Source organism: Garra rufa, chromosome 8 (assembly GCF_049309525.1).
Source record: "Garra rufa chromosome 8, GarRuf1.0, whole genome shotgun sequence".
Classification (NCBI taxonomy): Eukaryota; Metazoa; Chordata; class Actinopteri; order Cypriniformes; family Cyprinidae; genus Garra; species Garra rufa.
The window spans coordinates 4,333,078-4,352,241 of NC_133368.1; the positions used below are offsets into that span (position 1 = coordinate 4,333,078).

At 34.5% G+C, this 19,164-nt stretch overlaps 2 protein-coding genes across 3 annotated transcripts; both read right to left on the minus strand.

The window, feature by feature from the left end:
- Positions 1-611: 611 nt before the first annotated feature.
- fev (FEV transcription factor, ETS family member) lies at positions 612-2,904 on the minus strand. The gene is made up of 3 exons (XM_073846269.1): positions 2,817-2,904; positions 2,296-2,367; positions 612-1,779 (listed from the first exon to the last, which is right to left on the minus strand). The coding sequence occupies exons 1-3, from the start codon at positions 2,902-2,904 to the stop codon at positions 1,232-1,234; spliced, it is 708 nt and encodes a 235-aa protein (XP_073702370.1). The 3' UTR covers positions 612-1,231.
- A 6,182-nt stretch (positions 2,905-9,086) lies between these two features.
- Positions 9,087-12,475, minus strand: cryba2b (crystallin, beta A2b). Of its 2 annotated transcripts, none has more exons than XM_073845783.1 (5): positions 12,372-12,475; positions 11,962-12,146; positions 10,259-10,400; positions 10,026-10,168; positions 9,087-9,316 (listed from the first exon to the last, which is right to left on the minus strand). In XM_073845783.1, exons 2-5 carry the CDS (start codon positions 12,120-12,122, stop codon positions 9,169-9,171), a joined length of 594 nt encoding a protein of 197 aa, XP_073701884.1. In that variant the 5' UTR covers positions 12,123-12,146; positions 12,372-12,475; the 3' UTR covers positions 9,087-9,168. The 2 variants fall into 2 exon arrangements, with proteins under 2 accessions (XP_073701884.1, XP_073701885.1); XM_073845784.1 differs by having other exon boundaries at positions 12,376-12,458.
- Between the last annotated feature and the right edge of the window lie 6,689 nt (positions 12,476-19,164).

The following is a 19,164-nucleotide window of genomic DNA, read 5'->3' on the forward strand; positions in this document are numbered from 1 at the left end:
ATGGCGCTGTGTTTCCCATAGTTGTAGCTGCGGTCGAATATAGATATATTGCGCCCTCTTGTGTCCAGATTGTGTAATTTTAAAACAAAGAGTGTCTTCTAACCCTCACACTGCTTAATAGTATAAAAAAATGTTTTGTTTTGAATAAAGCGAAGTGTATTTTTGTTAATAGAATTTACTAGTAGATTATTAGGCTATATACTATGCTTATCCTTAAAATAAAACAGTAGGTAGGAAATTTACAAAATATCTTAATGGAACATGATCTCTTACTTGTTTATGATTTTTTGGCATAAACGAAAAATCAATTGCAATTTAATTTGGCAATTTTGACCCATACAATGTAGGTCTAGTTGGCTATTGCTACAAATATAGGCTATCCATTCCGCTTAAGACTGTTTTTGTGGTCCAGGGTCACATATAAAACAATAATTCTACCCTAAGCTACAAAACTGAACAAAATTAATAACAGGCAAATTTTTTTAAGAAAAAATTTTAAACCACCAAAATTGAGGTTGTGTAATTACTTTGGCTACAGAAACACACAAAGAACAATATAACAGGTCATATTTTTTTACATTAACAATTTTAATGTATTGTCACAAGCAAAATACATTATAACCAAATGATCAATCCAGTGAAAACAAGGCAAGTACACCAAATGGTGATCAATCCTTGCGTGTTTAAGTGGGCCATACAACAACAACAAAAAATCTTTACGGTTTATTAGGACATACGCTTCTTAAAATGTAGCCCTATGTCCGATATTCAGACCTACATCGTCCACGAGTAAATATCGACGTTAAATAAATAGAAATATTAAAGCGCTTTAAGTGTTAACTATGATCGATTACAAAAGTGTAGTAACGAACAGATTTTGCTTCTTACCATTTGTTCTCATACCATGTAGACTTTCCTCCAACATAGCGTTAATTTTCTCTTCACTTCCGCAGACTACGAAGACTTTGTTGTCCAGCTGATTTTAATGATGAATTAACCAGTGACAGAGTGATGGTGTGATTTATTTTCCATAAGATGGCGCTAAATTGCTTTCTTATCTTAAAGTGATCAACATTAAATGTTAACATTAAAAGGATGTTATCCTTCCAATAAAGTATTAAAAGCCTTTTCATTCTGTTTCTTATCTGTGTGATTAGTCTACAATATTGAAGTCCTCGATGCGCTTTTGAATATTAGCCTTGTGTAGTCTATCCTGAGGCGAATAAAAAAATCAATTATAGTGATTATTGATATTGTTCAGGTTATTTAAACTGTTGATATTGTTAACACAACTTAAATGCGACGCAGACACGGCACCGAAGGGTCCTGGCGGTTGCAGGTTGTGGCTGTGATAGAGGGTCGGAGGAGATCCGGGCCAGTATGAGAACCCCGACGGACCAGCACCTGGAGCAACCAGACTGAGTTTGGAAATGCCTGAAAACTGGATGGGCGCGAAGTTGCTTTGGAATTTGTAAATAGCTTGTTCGGTTGAGGAAGGCTGGCACACTTGCGCCAGGCCGTTAAAGTCAAATTTGTACGCGTAGCGCTTTCCGTGCACCTTGGTCATGATGTTTTTGTCGTAGTAATAACGCAGAGCTCGGCTCAGTTTGTCATAGTTCATGTTCGGTTTACTCTTGCGTTCCCCCCAACGTCTGGCCACCTCGTCCGGGTCTATCAGTTTAAACTCTCCATTGGTTCCCTCCCACGCGATGCAGGCCATATTGGCGCTGTCAGAGAGCAGCTCCAGAAGAAACTGCCATAGCTGGATTTGCCCACTTCCTAAAATGCAAGGAAAGTAGACTTACATGTGTGTAGGGAAATTAGTATTAGTATTCTATGTGAAGAGTGAGAGTAAATAAAGAACCCTCTTAAAAAGTTTACTTGTCAAAATCACTCTTTATACAAAAACTTGAGATGGTTCTTTGGAGATTAAAAACGTTTTTTAAAAATATTTTTAAATTTGACTTGTTCATTCTGCACCAATTTGAAAACTAAAGGTTCTTTGTAGTGTAAAACGGTTCTTAAAATGTTCTTCGCATTAAAAAACGTTCTTTAAAGAAATATTAACTGAAAGGTTCTTTTTGGAACACAAAATTTTCTATGGTACTATCACACGTAAAAACCCTCTTTGGAGCTTTTATTTTAAAGAGATGATTTTCTAAAGAACTAAAAATGTAAAAAGTGCAACTTTTTGGTAGCATACTAATTTGGTGTGTACAGCAGAATAATGCAGTATTTTTCAAATTTTATGCAAGAACATTTTTGCACAATTCATCAATTCATCGCAAAACTCACCTTTTTGCACGCCTGTGTTGATGGGGGTCCAAGATGAGCTTTTGCTTTCCTTCAGAAGATTTTCTGTGGGGTCTGAAAGAAAGCGTTTAAAAATACGTCTGACTTTTAGAATTTAGCTGTGATTCATATTGCAAATGCCTTTTAAAATATTGGAGTAACGTGAATAAAACGCAACAGATTATTTCAAAATATTGCCCCCGTTTGTGTATTTGTAATTTCAGAGAAAACACGTAATGTCGCCAATCTATAAATAAGAAATCGCAGTAAAAGAGGTTAAATATTATGAGTATTGTCGTGTTGCTGCTCGATGTATTTGCCCAGACTTCAGCGCTGAGGTCAGGAAACGCGTCCAGGAAAAAGGATATCCGATTTCCGACAAAAGAGGACATGCGTTCCAGATGGAGAAGTCGGAGACACCGGCGATGGTGCGCAGCGGTGCACCCGCAGACCCCTAGCATCGCCCTTTTCTTTTCAGTCATTTCAGCAGTATTTCTAATTTTACGCACAAAAAGACTGTGTACCTGAGAGATACATGTTAAACATAAGGCTTCCTCCGCAGTTCTGTCGCATTGTGGTGGCGGTGCTGGACGTGAAAGGGTAGGCTTTCATTGGCGCAAAGATTTTTATTAAACTTTATCTCAAAACTGTGATCTGGAATAAATGTGAGACAGATTGAAGTTTCCAGGCAACTGTCACAAGCCCCATCTCTGAGACAATATTCAGACAGCAATTTCCTTCGGTGCATTGGTTTAATTAAAAGAGCAATTTACCTCTGTCATCCCTCCCCGTCTCCACAATAAAAAGGAACCGATAGAAATTCGGCCTTATCAATCCACCATCAAGGTTTAATAAAGTTTCTGCGTTAAGATCAGAGTTTCTATGGAGAATTGAAGTGTTTGACATGGAAACCGGTTCAGATCCTTTTTCTTTTCCGCCTTTTTACCTCTTTGCAAACAGAAAGGCCTGTTCCATGTTGGTTGAGAATATTTACCTTTTAATCATGCCTCACTGCATAATGGTAAACAAGAACATTTTATCCCAAACTTATGCTGCTTTAATACGCAATTGATGCTATTGTAAACCCTTTGCCCTGCCTTATGATCACTTCTGTTGCTGTTACATAATGCATGTGACCTTGGACCACAAAACCAGTCTTAAGTAGCACAGGGATATTTGTAGCAATAACCAAAATACATTGTATGGGTCAAAATGATCGATTTTTATTGTATGCCAAAAATCATTAGGATATTAAATATAAATCCATGAAGTTTTCTACACTAAATATATCAAAACTTAATTTTTGATTAGTAATATGCATTGCTAAGAACTTCATTTGGACAATTTTAAAGGCAATTTTCCCAGTATTTAGTTTTTTGCACCCTCAGATTCGAGAGTTTCACATATTGTATCTCGGCCAAATATTAACCTATCCTACATACATCAATGGAAAGCTTATTTATCAGCTTTCAGATTATGTATAAATACCAATTTCAACGTTTTGTGTGTTTTTTTTTTTTCCAGGGTCACGTATGTTCTGGTTGAACTTTTTTATATATATAATTTAATATTACACATAATACCTTTATAATTTTGCGTAATATTCTTCTTTTCTGAACTGAGCATACATAGACAACAATAATCGTTTATCATATGACACATTTTTATTATACAGGTCCTTGAATTTCATGTATTTTTCATGTACCTTTTTTACAAAATCAAATCTTAACAAATAGTGCCTTAACAGTATGATAAGTATAAATAGATTCAGATTTTGTTGTATATATTGTACAATGTTACATCAACAAAACAGATTGGGTTCACCTTATATTTGACAATAATCCCATACGAAACTCCATGAACTAATGAAGTAACAAAAAACGAAAAGGAATGTAAATGTTTTATTATTTTCTTGTCCCAAGTACATGGGTGTGTATTTATTGTTTAAAACTGACAATAAGGGTAAATATTTGGTAATAAGGGGTAACGAAGTCTCATGACGTAAAATAGGTCAGTTAATGGTGCTGTATGTGATAACACTGCTGTGTGTATTTAACCTGTATATATTGCACAATAATTGATTACAGCAGCTTAAACTGTCATTGTAGCATCATTATCGATATGAACAAACATTATCACCTGTAATAATTTTTACTCATCTTGTAGTTCTTTCTGTGCATCGCTCTGTGGAGCTCTGTCGTGTTGTCTCTGGCGTCCCAGACTTGCTTTAGCTGCCTGAGTCATTAAATAGATCGCAGGCAACTTAAAACAAGCCCCGGATGCAAGGCGATGCTTCAGTTTGTCCACACCACATAGTTTCATGCTGGTGCTCGATGAATAAATCTGGTATTCCTAAAAGCAAAAATTAAAGAAAATGCGATTTGCTAATCATGGATAAAGAACACAGAAAATAAAAATGTAAAGAGATTAGTTTAAATCTGGTATATATCTGGTAATATCAGAATAATGACCGGCAAGATTACACACTGTAAAAGTGAATTGTTCATTTACAAAAGCCAGACAAAATGTTTCGATTTTTTACATTTATACATTTTTATTACCGGAATCCACAAAACTTTTCCCCCCCTGATAATTTCATTTGCGCTTTAAATTCAAATGTTTGAGCTAAAATGATAAAATTATTATTATATTTTTAATCAAAAGGGGCGGTGATTTGGATAATAATTAATTTAGCGGTAAATTCAATTACCACCATAAATTGACGCTCAACATGTAAAATGTCTATGTTTTAATTATTGCCATACACTCTTAAGAAATAAAGGTGCTTCACGATGCCATAGAAGAACCTTTTTTTGTCTAAATGTTTCCAGAAAGAACCTTTAACATCTGAAGAACCTTTCTGTTTCACAAAAGGTTCTTTGTGGCGAAAGAAGGTTCTTTAGATTTTAAAAAGGTAAGAAAGAAATTGTTCTTTAAAGAACCTTCGACTGAATGGTTCTTTGTGGAACCAATGTTCTTCTATGGCATCGCTGTGAAGAACCTTTTAAAGCACCTTTATTTTTAAGAGTGTAGGCCTACAAAATTTCCCAGTGCCCTTTAAATGTGTTATTAATTTTAATCTAGGGATCGGTAGAACATTTTTAAACAACGTTAATCTGCAACAGACCTGCAGCAGCATATCACAAACAATATTTTTTATAGAGATTTTAGAGGTTGATTTAACCCTAATACGATTTTATACGTAAATATTTTACTTTAATACAACTATAATTATATAAATTATGCTATATTTTAAGTAGCATATTTAGGTAAGCTAATAAACCATTTTACTGTGTAGTTTTAAAAGGTTTGATTTGTGATTCATAGCTTTATAACTTGTCTGTCATTTCCTACTAAACCTAAAGTCACTAGTGCCGGTCTATGTCCTGATTTGCTCCCTTTATAATTTGACTTACCCCGTCCAGTTATGTCAGATTGCAGCCTGTGTCAGATCCAGCTGCTTTCAGCACTCTTGTCTGTCTTATAATCATTGCACTAAGAACAAGTGCTACACTTTTAATCAGCTCGTAGTGAAATGTGTATTTGATAAAGGTGTGTACAGTTGAACATTTATTAGGAGATCCTGGACTGGGTGTGGAAGTGTGTCTTCAAACAGCAACTGCTCCGTCCACATATGATCCTGTGAGTGGGTGTGTGTGTAGCCAAATACTGCTGGAGACCTGAACGGTTACACTGCAAACAAATAAGAGGCGGAATCACACCCGGATCCAATGGTTACGGACCATTTGATTGGACGAACAAGAACTCGCACTTCCTTTAGCCCGTCAGCGTTAAAAAGATTCGTCCATTGTGTTGGATCACGGCTATTTTAACAATGACTTAACGTTATATTATATATATATTAGTGGTGGGCCGTTATCGGCGTTAACGTGCTGCGTTAACGTGAAACTCTTATCGCGCGATAAAAAAAAATATCGCCGTTAATCTATTCTCAAATTTGGGTTGGGAGCTGGGTCTAAACTACGCAAGCTATGATGACTTTCACCTTGATAGTTTAACGCGGCGCGTTTAAGTCTCCTCCGCCAAAACACAGACGGGATCGCGTCGTCCTCCATTCATAAAAACCGAATCTACTATAGCGAAATGCCACGTAAATTCGTCGTTTTTTGGATTCATAAATCAAATGTTGGTCAGTCACTTAATTCAAATCGCGATATGGACTAGTGCATGTGAAAACTGAAATGCAAAAAGACCGTTTTAATATGAATCCGATATGTTCCGTTTGCCTAGCTGTATGTATGCATTGCGGAGACGAGCTTTTACTACACGCATACTGAAACACACGTGACGCTCCCGGTATTTTTTGGCATTTTCATCTCACATGAACAGATAAACTTAATCTCCCAAACTGCTGTGAGTGTCACTTTTACCGTTTCATTTGAGAAAACTAGCATCATATCATACTGTATGACACAGAAACTTCACAGCAACCTGTCAAAATAAAAGTACGGTGTAACATGTAATGGGCTGGGTAGGTGTTGACGTTAAAAAAAACACAATCTAATAAGTAGAAAAAATAATTTCATTGTTAGTTAGTAAACACAAGTACATCTAATTGAACATAATTTATTTTCATCAACAAATTATCATAGAACAGCTTTATGAGCTTTATGATCCATTCTCAAAGACTTTAAGTCATTATTTGGGTAGCACACATATTCTGAATGCCTTCAGCAGAATTCAAATTAGCCATTTTAATCTAGATTAATCTAGATTAATTCCAAGATTTAATCTAGATTAATCTAGATTAAAAAAATTAATCTATGCCCACCCCTAATATATATATATAATATAACGAAAGAATATGTACGACACATATTTATTCTACAAAGGTCAGGACCTCGGACAGCTCCAGACAAACCCAAACGGGTGAGACTTCCACCCCTCATCATTCAGTTGTAGTACATTAACCTTTTCTCCCCACTTCATTCTCCATACTAATGGGCAATATCATATGTTCTGTCTATGTGTGTGTGTGCGTGTGTGTATTTATATTGCTTTATCAACATCAACCCTGAACGTGGCTGAAGAACCAGACAAAGGAAATTGACTGGCAGTACTAATATATGTGACCCTGGACCACAAAACCAGTCATAAGGTTAAATTTTACAAAACTGAGATATATACATCATATGGAAGCTAAATACATAAGCTTTCTATTGATGTATGGTTTATTAGGATAGGACAATATTTGGCCGAAATACAACTATTTGAAAATCTGGAATCTAAGGGTGCAAAAAAATCAAAATACTGAGAAAATCACTTTTAAAGTTGTCCAAATTAAGTTCTTAACAATGCATATTACTAATCAAAAATTACATTTTGATATGTTTACAGTAGGAATTTTACAAAAAAATCTTAATGTAACATGATCTTTACTTAATTTCCTAATGATTTTTGGCATAAAAGAAAAATCTATAATTTTGACCCATACAATGTATTTTTGGCTATTGCTACATATATACCCCAGCGACTTAAGACTGGTTTTGTGGTCCAGGGTCACATATTTCTGTAAATCTTACCTGTTTTTAGTCTACATATATAAGAACGTAAAATGTAAATAAGATTATAGTGTTGTTAATTGTTAACAGTCTTTTTGAACACAGCTGACGTTTCAATGTGTTCATTAATGGTATTTATTTATTTATTTTAACGTAGGGTTAGTTGTTACTATTTAAAATAACTGTGTTCTATTGGAATATATTTTAAAATGTAATTTATTCATGTGATTTCAAAGCAGAATTTTCAGCATCATTACTGCAGTCACATTCTAATATTCTGATTTGCTGCTCAAAAAACATTTATTATTATTGTTATGTTGAAAACGTACAACAGGTTTCAGGTTTCTTTGATGAATAGAAAGTTCAGAAGAACAACATTTATCTGTATCTAATATTAGAAATTTCTTTATTATCACTTTTGATCAATTTGAAGCATCCTTGCTAAATACAAATATTAATTTCTATATATATATTAAAACATTTATCCTGACTTAAAGATAAATGCTTGTCTTTGGATCTTTCTATTCATCAAAGAAACCTGAAAAATGTACTCAACTGATTTTAAACATTGATAATTATAATACTAAAAATGTTTCTTGAACAGCAAATTAGAATGATTTCTGAAGAATCATGTTACACTGAAGACTGGAGTAATGATCCTGCTTTGATCACAGGAATAAAGCACATTTTAAAATATATTCAAATAGAAAGCAGTTATTTCAAATAGTAAAAACATTTCACAATATTACTGCTTTTGCTGTATTTTGGATCAAATAAATGCAGGCGTGGTGAGCAGAAGAGAAAAAGCATAAAAAATCGTACTGTTCAAAAATGTTTGACTGGTAGTGTACATAAAGACAAATAATATATATTTTATATGAATTTATATGTGAATGTAGCTGAAATCCTCAAAAACAGGCCCACAAAGAACAAATAATAAGGCACTAACATAAAGGTACTCATGCTCTTGTTCATTAGAAATATAATTTCCACCATTTAGGTGGTGTAGGGCATCATTAAACAAGACTTGGTGTTGTTTAGATGGCATAAAACATCCTACTTTAGTCTAGTCTGACTATCTCAGAAAAAAACCATTGCTAAAGTTTCTGCATGATTACATTTACTTAGAAATATGGGAGGCTTGCTCTAATTACATATAGCCTTAAAAAAGCACCCGATCTGCTTTGTTTTTCATCAAGAATTGCCACTTAGAAGATCCATGAATTGCTTTATTAAAAAAGAAAAAGAAAAAAGGAATTGCCACAAGCACTCTTTTACTATAGTTTAAATAATGTCTTTATTGCCTATAGTATTGACACAGCATGATAGGGTGGGTACACAATGGTGTTGGGTCTTAATGCTGAATTCTGCGCATAGACTGGATCTGATTGGTGTGTGCCTGGGTGCCGTACTCGTTGTAGCATCTGTACTCTCCTTGGTGTCTGTCTCTCTCAAAGATGTACTGATATCCACGGTAACCGGGAAACTGATAGCCTACCCAGCTGCCAGAGAAAAGGGCAAATCTCATTTATTGCACCGCACACCAATAAGACTGTGTGCAGGGAGCTGCTACGTCAATGATACAGGAGATCCACAAAGGACAACCTTCTGTATAATATGAGTTTTAAAGACAATTAGATCCTACTTTATATTAGGTGGCCTTAACTACAAGGTACTTACATTGAAATTAATCATTTGAGTCAAAATAAAAAAAACGATGCATTAAGAGCCAGGAATTTGAGGATCAGGGTAAATGTGACATATTTTGTCTTCTTGGGAACATGTAAATATCTTCTGTAGCTTCTGAAGGGCAGTACTAAATTTAAAAATTATATATATTTAGTCAAAATAAGAAAAATGTACACATCTCCATTCTGTTCGAAAGTTTTCACCCCCAGACTCTTAATGCATCGTTTCTTCTTTAGAGAAGGAGATGGATCTCAAAATCATACAGTCAGTGTTGGAAAGGGTTCAAATACATATGAAAATCTGAAAATCTAATATATATTATATATGAATATATAATTAACACATTTAAAAAGAAAAGTTATCATATAAATGTATAACATAAAACTATGCAATCAAAACATTTTGTCTGGCTTTTGTAACAAACATTCAAAACTACTGAATGATTAGTTATTCAATATTTAGTTGTTTATCCTAGTTTTAATGACAGATGACCTGTGTTAAAAAGGTGTTGAGGTAACTTACGCGCCAGAGTTGATTTTAATTGAGGGAACTTCCTTGCTGCACCAACCCATGGCTTGAAGGGAAGGATAATCCTCACACATCTCAAATTTACGTCCCATGAATTCTTCACACTCATAAAGGGTAATCTTACTGTCACTGTGATTCTGTAGGGGAGAAGGTAAGTATGGGAAATGAGATCATGGAGATGAAGATTTTAAGGATATTCACAGATTTAAACTGTGGGATAAACTTACAGCACATTTAATAGGTCTGAAAGAGAGCATGTGCTCTGTTCTGTAACTGCTGTTGCCACTCCAGGCCTGGTAACAGGGATAGTCTCCTTTTTCCAGGATAAACTGCTGGCCCTGGAACTCAGGATACTCGTACCCCACCCAGCTGACAGAGACAGAATGTCAGAGTCAACGCAAACCAGGAAACAACAACGTTTTACATGGCAGTGATCTCTACTGATCAGGACACAAAAGCAAAAGCAAACACAATGGCGTGGACTGAATGGAGCGGCTCTGTGCTGCTTTATCAGCTCATCTGTCATCACAGACAGACGCAACACAGCAGGCAGCTGCCAGCCACACAAACTATCACCGCTATCTCTCTGTCATTGTTCCAGTTTGTATCAATATAACAAAAAACAGCATTCAGGCTATAGTTACAGTTGCAAATTTTGTTTATGGCTATTAAATAGATGGTTTTGTGGTAGATATTTAGACACTACCATTCAAAAGTCTTTTTAACCTTTTCTATTTGAATATAGTTTAAAATGTAATTTATTTGTGTGACGGCAAAGCTGAATTTTCAGCACTCATCTTTAATCAAACACGATCCTTCAGAAATCATTCTAATATGCTAATTTGGCATTGATGAAACATTTCTTTTTACTATCAACATTGAACAGTTTTTTCTGCAATGTTTCAGGGTTTTCTGATTAACAAAAACATTAAAAAAGCATTTGTTTGAAATAGAAATCTTTTGTAACATTATGTCTGCCACACATTATTTTTAAAGGTACATATATATTTTGAACAGTTTTGTACACTACCAGTCAAAAGTTTTTGAACAGTAATATTTTTAATGTTTTTTTTTTTTTAAAAGTCTCTTCTGCTCACCAACCCTGAATATATTTGATCCAAAATACAGTAAAAACAGTAACATTTTGAAATATTTTTTAAAATAAAATAACTGTTTTCTATTTGAATATTTTGGCAAATGAAATTTCTGTGATTTCAAAGCTGAATTTTTAGCATCATTACTCCAGTCACATGATCGTTCAGAAATCGTCCTAATATTCTGATTTTCTGCTCTAAAAACATTTTTTATTATTATGTTGAAAACAGCTAGTAAAATGTTTTCAGGTTTCTTTGATGAATAGAAAGATCAGAAGAACAGCATTTATCTGAAATGGAAATCTGTTACAAAAGTTTATTATTTCAGATAAATGCTGATCTTTCATCAAAGAATCCTGAAAAAATGTACTCAACTGTTTTAAATATGAATAATAATAAAAAAAAAAAATTTTAAACAGCAAAACAGCATATTACAATGATTTCTGAAGGATCATGTGACTGGAGTAATGCTGAAAATGTAACTTTAATCACAGGAATAAACATTTTAAAAGATATTCAAATAGAAAACAGTTATTTTAAATAATACAAATATTTCAAAAGTTTTGCAGTACTTTGGATCAAATAAATACAGGCTTGGTGAGCATTCGAGACTTCTTTAAAAAACAATAAAAAACGTATTGTTAAAAAACTTTTGACTGGTAGTGTATATATATATTTTTCTATATCTGTGCACATATTACTACTAATTTTAAAAATATCTCACTGTATCAATCAATCAATCAATCAAAATGTATATCTCTAATATTAAACACGGCAGTCATATATCTTCTCTGCTTTACTTTTTACACATTATAACATCCAGAGGCTACACTTACGGGCCGTTCTCCACCTTAATGGAGCGAATCTTTCTGAAGTCTCTGTCCAGAATGTTCTGGCACTCAAATCTGAATTCACAGCTCTTGCCCTGGAAGTGTTCCTCCTCGAACACGGTCATCCTAAACTTCCCCCTCTGCTCCAACTGCTCCTGCGGATTCATGGCTGCTGTCGGTCACCGCGCTCTCTATCAGGAAAATGAGGAGAGGAGAGGGGCATAACCAATTCATGCAACCATGTGAGAAATTCCTAGGTAGATCAAGTGAAAATCGATTCCTGGATAAAGTGTTGACAGTATGTGGTTCCTGCTTTTGATCAATATGATCACATTCGCTTATTTATGACTGTGCTCTTTAGCATTGTACAGGAATCTGATGTTTCACTGGGAGGGCTAAGACAGTGGCATACTCACGTACTGAGGAGGGACAGATCCAGTATAATCAATGTGGTGGCCAAGCCCTTGTCCAGTGTTTTTATAGGACAGGGCCCCTCATTTAGTGCAGAATGCACATCAGGCCTGCACACTCAGCAGCAACCAACAGAAAAACAGCATTAACCTTCATTATTGTGGAGCCCTGTGCAGCCTATTGTGGAGGTCTTAGACTCACTGACTCATCAAAACTCCACTATCTGCCTCCACGCCGGACTCTTGGCTATTTACAATGGCGATGCTTTGACATGAGACTTATAGAGCAGATAATAGCAGAATTGCTGGAGATTAGAATGAGCCCTGATCACTCTCTGGTGCCTGCTTGTGGATGCACTCTCTCTGGGCAGAACTGGCATGTGTTGGCCTTTTGGAGGACTTCACTCACACTCTAATTTTTCTGAAAATGATACAGTCGAACCAAAATTTTAATTTAAACCTTCAACATTTCTCACATTATCACAGTTTATTCGCTATAGTTTAGAAAATGGTATTAAAATATGACAAGAATTTAGAGTTCAACTGTATCAGAACAAATTCATCTTGATAATTGCAGCTAACTTTGATAGTAATCAAATTTTTGGCTCCAAATTTTTTAATCAATTTTACTGGGAGTCCACTGTATGAAGAATTTTTGGGAATAATATGTCACAGTTTACTTTGTTTTGCTATCCTCACTTACATAAATGAACGATGGTGTCCTAAGGTGGATTAGCCACTAATTAGTTACTAATTACAAAAGTGAAGTAAAAGGTAGAACTTATTTCACTACAAACCAGTGTGTTTATGATTACGATAATGAGTTAATAGAATATAATGACAAATAGCCTACCAGTTTACAATATCACGCAACAAAACAGACTGTTTTTGTTCGGCTAAAATATTTAGTGTTGTGGGTAACGCATTACAAGTAACACAAGTTTCAACTAACTAGTAAAGTAACGCATTACTTTTTAATTTACAAGAAAATATCTGAGTTACTTTTCCAAATGAGTATTGATTATAAGTTCTCCTGTCCCCATATTGAGAGAAATCTGTTACTTTAGTTCTAGAATAAATGGGTCATTTATACAGAAACGTCCACTTTTCTGTCCCTAGACTTTACAGAAATATTACAATTGAAATACACAATAGGGTTACAATTATTTTTTTATATTTTAAGGTGAAACAATATTTTAAACAATTTACACCTTCCTGAGCCATCAGCGTGGTGTTACTATTTTTTTTATTACGTGTATAGAATTTCGAAGTACCGTATGCTTATTCATGAGTCAAAAGGTAATCTAATAATGTGGTCTAAGTTTAAAAGTTAAAAAAAGAAATGCATTTTAAGACATCTTGCCATACCAAAAGTCTTTGCTTCTAACCTTTGATGATCCAGTGCAGCCAAACTAATAAGCAAATATTACTCTAAATAAAAAAATTAATTGCTGAAGAGTGTTGAACTTTCTTCTTCTGCGGTCTACTTTACAGATGTGAATTTATGTTTCCTTCAGCCTGAGGATTTTGGTATGAAAGGGCTTTTACATTGGCCAAAAATATAACTTTTTATATTAATAACAAACAAGCAAACACTGCCCAGATTTAAAAAGTAACGCAAAAGTAACGTAACGCATTACTTTCCATAAAAAGTATCTAAGTAATGTAATTAGTTACTTTTTTTAGAGAGCAACTCAATATTGTAATGCATTAGGCCTACTTTTAAAAGCAACTTTCCCCAACACTGAAAGTATCTGCAAATGACACCGAAACCCTCGTACATTTGAGTTAAAAATGGCCTAACTTTCTTACATTAAAAATAAGGTAGTAGTAAGCCTATAATTCAATATGCTAAATATACCTCAGGTAATAATCTAGACCTATAATATGTGCAGCTTCTCAGAAACACGCATATGACTGTTTTATGTCTTTGTACAATAGACCAAAACAACTTTAAATAATAGGTTCATCTTAAAAAATAATCGAGATAAACGTTTTAAATCTGATTAGCATAGGCAGATTTACCATGCCAAGCACGTGGCGTTTCGTTTTTTTTAGCGGCATCTAGCGGTGAGGTTGCGGATTGCCCATCGACACAGATGTCATCGTCTGAGACAGCAGAGAGTAGCCAGTGGTAAATTAAAGAATTATATTTGGTTAATTATGCAGTTTAACCGATATGTTTTTAAGAATATTATTGTCACTTTTTCATTATTGTGTTAGTGTTTTGTCAGCAAGAACAACATAAAGAGGGAAACGCGCTCTGTTGAGAAGTTTGTTTGTTTAGCGCTACTGTGGCGGTGCAAATCGTGATTTCCATTATAAGGACCCGCACTGTATGTACATAGAAATGTATCATACTAAAGTAATAAAAACATAACGGTTCATTATGTAAGGTCTTTCTCTACCTTATTTTTCCTGTAAAAGTAAATAAGATGTTTCTGACTTCCGGTCTCATCTGCATCCAGCTATATTTAGCTGTACAGAACAGCTGGTTTTGCTGCTTGATAGGCTATTGCAAACTGGTGTGTCTTATCATATTATTTTAATGTATTATCTTAATTATGAACACAATGGTTTGTAGTGCAAACAGTTTTACCATTTACTGCACTTCGTTGTTCTTCTTGTTATTTCCCTACGGTAACATTACCAGAAAACAGCTTACTTCCACATGGAAAAATAAGGTGGATTCACCTCATAGTTGTGTATATTATATTGCATTTCGGTCAGTTGCTCCTCCTAAATATTACACATTGCACCTTTAAACATTAAAACTAGTCTAGTGGTCAACAGTGTTGATGACATCTGGTGGTGTGATACTTTACTGCATGACCAGTAGCTGCATTTTAGTAACCTTGTATGACTTTATCACCACAGCATTATTTTGTATTATTCATGGAGCTAAATTTATTACAATGATGTTGGAAACAAAACCCTGTGAAAAATTCTAATAAGCCAAGGCATGAATAAGCTATGTGTGTGTGCCATGCGCTTGTGATTATTCTCACCTGTTAGGTCTTGTTTGCGTAAGAACAGGTGCTGTAGAGATGCAGGGCGCACAGCTGGTGGCCTGTTATCCTGATTCGACTCATCTGAGAGAAACAATATATTTCGAATTAAGTTGCATCCATAAGTTAATTTTTATAATGAAAACAAGAACACAGAGTTTTTGAAAGAACTTTATATTTAAATTCAGCAAATCTGAAAGTCATAATATGATACTATACAATAATAAAAAATAACAACAATATAACATGTTGCATGTTGGATTGATTTCTGAAGGTACATGAGAAACTGAAGACTGGAGTAAATATGCTGAAAATTCAGCTTTGACATCACAGGAAAGAAAGAAAGAAAGAAAGAAAGAAAGAAAGAAAGAAAGAAAGAAAGAAAGAAAGATTATAAAAAATAAAATCCAAATATTTTAAAAGTTCCATTCAGATTTTACAATATTATTGTTTTGCTACTATGTTAATGTGTTAATATGTTATGAGCATAAGACACTGGAAACTGGATATGTTCAATGTACACGTTCCAAATGCAAAAACAAGGTGTAACTGTCAGAGTGATTTGACATGCAAATCAGTCCTTTGCAAATCAGAAAGTGTGACACTTCCGTCTCCAGAAGCAAACTGTGTCATTTTGGCCTCATAGTGGCAGGATTTGGCATATCTGTCTATTTGAACAAAATAAAAAATTTAAGCTGATCAATATCTAAAAAACGGATCAGTTTAAAAACGTATTAAAACTAAAATATCCTTATTTCATATAGATGTATAGATAAACATCTATTATTATTTTTGTTTTGGTTTATGACTATTGTGTCTCATTGTCGTCAAACCATTGTAGATAGGTGTGAATACTGTTTTTCCTAATAGTCATCCATTTACTTTGCAGGTGTGATGGTGAGGTGAAACTGGCCGGTAGTCTCTGAATAGTTAGTGCTGGGTGACGTTTTCTTTAGGGTGCTATGGAAACTAATCCTTCTAAGGGCAAATGTGAACAGCTCCAGACAGCTAGTGCAGGTGACATCTGCTCAGATAATGTCCTTTATGTGTTTGTGCACACAGGCTGAGTGCTTCTGCAGAACATGGTCACGACAGACAGAGACAGACATTACTATCTAATCTACTGCCAAAGGCAAGAAAAAAAAAGATCATTTGCATTTTCAACAGTAACTCTTTTAACTGCCACATAGCCAACAGGCAACGCCTGTCCAGCAGGTATAGCTGTTTGCTAAGTACTTTATACTTAGCAAAGTAATAATACTGCAAGATAACCTTCATGTTACAGACACAATATAATTATCACAACACAGCAGAACCGTAAATGTATCAAATGTTTAAAAGAAAATTAACAACAACAACTGTTTCCACTTAAAAATGAATTGACCGATTTTGTTTTTGTTTTATTAAAATAATGTATCATTTTTTAAACATTTTTCTGAATAAGTCCATCGAATATGCTATTAATTGCTGACTCATTTATAGAAAGAAACAAGGATAAGGATAGAGATGTTTAGTAAGGATATTGACACACTTATTTACACATTAAACAATGAGGCTTTTCTCAGTTATCTGACAAGAAAATATTTCTGAGTGTCAGTTTAATGACCATTTTTATTGGCAATATACTGATTATAATATTTGTAAGGAGTGAAATGATCTCCTCATGGAATTAAAATCCAGGAACCCTTGCAAACAGATGAAATGCAACAAAAACAATAAAACTAATCTTTGATCATTTTCAACCTTACATATTTATATGTGACCCTGGACCACAAAACCAGTCTTAAGTAGCCCAGGTAGGCTATATTAGCAAGAGCCAACACATATGGCTTTTCTTTTATGCCAAAAATCATTAGGATATTAAGTAAAGATCATGTTCCATGAAGATATTTTGTACATTTCATACCATAAATATATCAAAACTTAATTTTTGGACAACTTTAAAGGCGATTCTCTCAATATTTAGATTTTTTTGCACCTTAGATTCCAGATTTTCAAATCTCAGACAAATATTGTCCTGTGCTAACGAACCAATGGAAAACTTAAAATTAAAACATTTTTTTTTTTTTATCTCAAATTTCAAAACATTGACCCTTATGATTGGTTTTGTGCTCCAGGGTCACATACTGTTCTTAAAACACAAATGCAATTTCGTGATTATATAAGAGGACAAAATAATGGTTTAATTCACAACCTGTTGACCTTACAGGATTACAAGTGGTACTGGTAAAAAAAAAGAAGAAAAAAACAAACAACACTTTTGTCTAAATAATATGAAAGTAAGACATATTTGTATCCTATATGTCAATATAGTTAAATCAGCATTTTATTACTTGTTTTAGACTGGTTAAGCCTCGGTGAAGAGTGTGACAGCAGTAAAATGTCGATGTGCCCCGCTGCTCTGGTGTTTTACTGACGCGTGTCTGCATCTGCGTAACGCGAGCCGAACGAACAAAACCTTTTCATCTGCAGGTATTGTGCGTGTGGCTCAACGTAAGACAAGTACAGAAAACACACAAAAATCCATCCTGGACGTCCATTTATTCATTAGGTTTCTGATGATGACTTTGTTTGTTTTTTCCTTGAAGACACAACCAGAACAAGAGATCATGAGCAATGATTTTCCCAGTAATAACTTTCTTCAACAATACAAACATTATATAGTAGTGAGTAGTCCGTTCAGTTCAGTTTAAGTCAGTTCATTTAAATTATTTCAATATACAGTAACGTGTTAACAAAAACTGAGTAAAGAAAACAAATCTTACCGTGTTATTCGGAGCATCAGTAGCGTTATAATAGTACTGCTAATGCACTCAGACCTAAGGCCTTTGGCTTTTATATACCAGTGCCGGTGTATTTAGTGAGCACGCCGGTAAACGCATTGATCTGCTCTCTGTCTTCAGTGCGCGGAACTCTTTTCTGGACACCTGTCACACGGCACTTTCCTCTCATCCAATATTGACACAGGGAGTCAAATGGGAGGGCCAGAGTAGATTACTTCTATTATGTCAATCATGTCGCTCTGTGCAAACCGACCTCGCGTTTCGCCGAGATAAAAAAGCGGGGGAGACATCTGGAGCACATGGATGAACGCGTTGAGGTCAGAGCGAGAGATCATACAAAGGTGACCTCTTAAACTTGCGCTCTCCTGCAGGTCAACGCTTAACTAATGTTGATTTCATGATTATAATCGGAGGATTAAATGGTAGTTTATTAAATTACAAAATTACAAATTTGTTGTCGAATAGTTTGTCCCTGCTGAAAAAAATAGAGATCACAAAATTTTGTTTTACTGGTTATAATGGGACTTGTATTAGTTTTAATGAAAACTGTAACGGACCCTTGTGGGTTCTTTTGGTATTGGTCACCTATTGGTGGCTTGTTAAAACTATTAAATCCTAATATGGATGTCCCAAAACACACTACAAAATAGAATTTTAAAATGGTCTTAATGGTTGAAAGTTGGTTTGTAATGTTTGCAATGGTAGGCTTGTAGTGGAAGTCATTACAATTTTTGTGATGGTGTTTATTGTTTTGTTTTGTTTTTTCAGCGGGGTGGTACAAGGAAAATGTTAAAACTTCATTACAAACTATACAATAATTAGATGAATGCATTTTTTTTCAATGTGGTCCAGCATGTTAATGACATTATAAACGACAACACAATTGTCAAAGAAAAGAAGTGGGACAATGACTAATTTAAAGCCATATTTCCAATGATACAAAAGGCTTAACATTTATTTGTAACGTTATTGTGCCATCGTTTTCATTTATCATTTTAACACTTGATT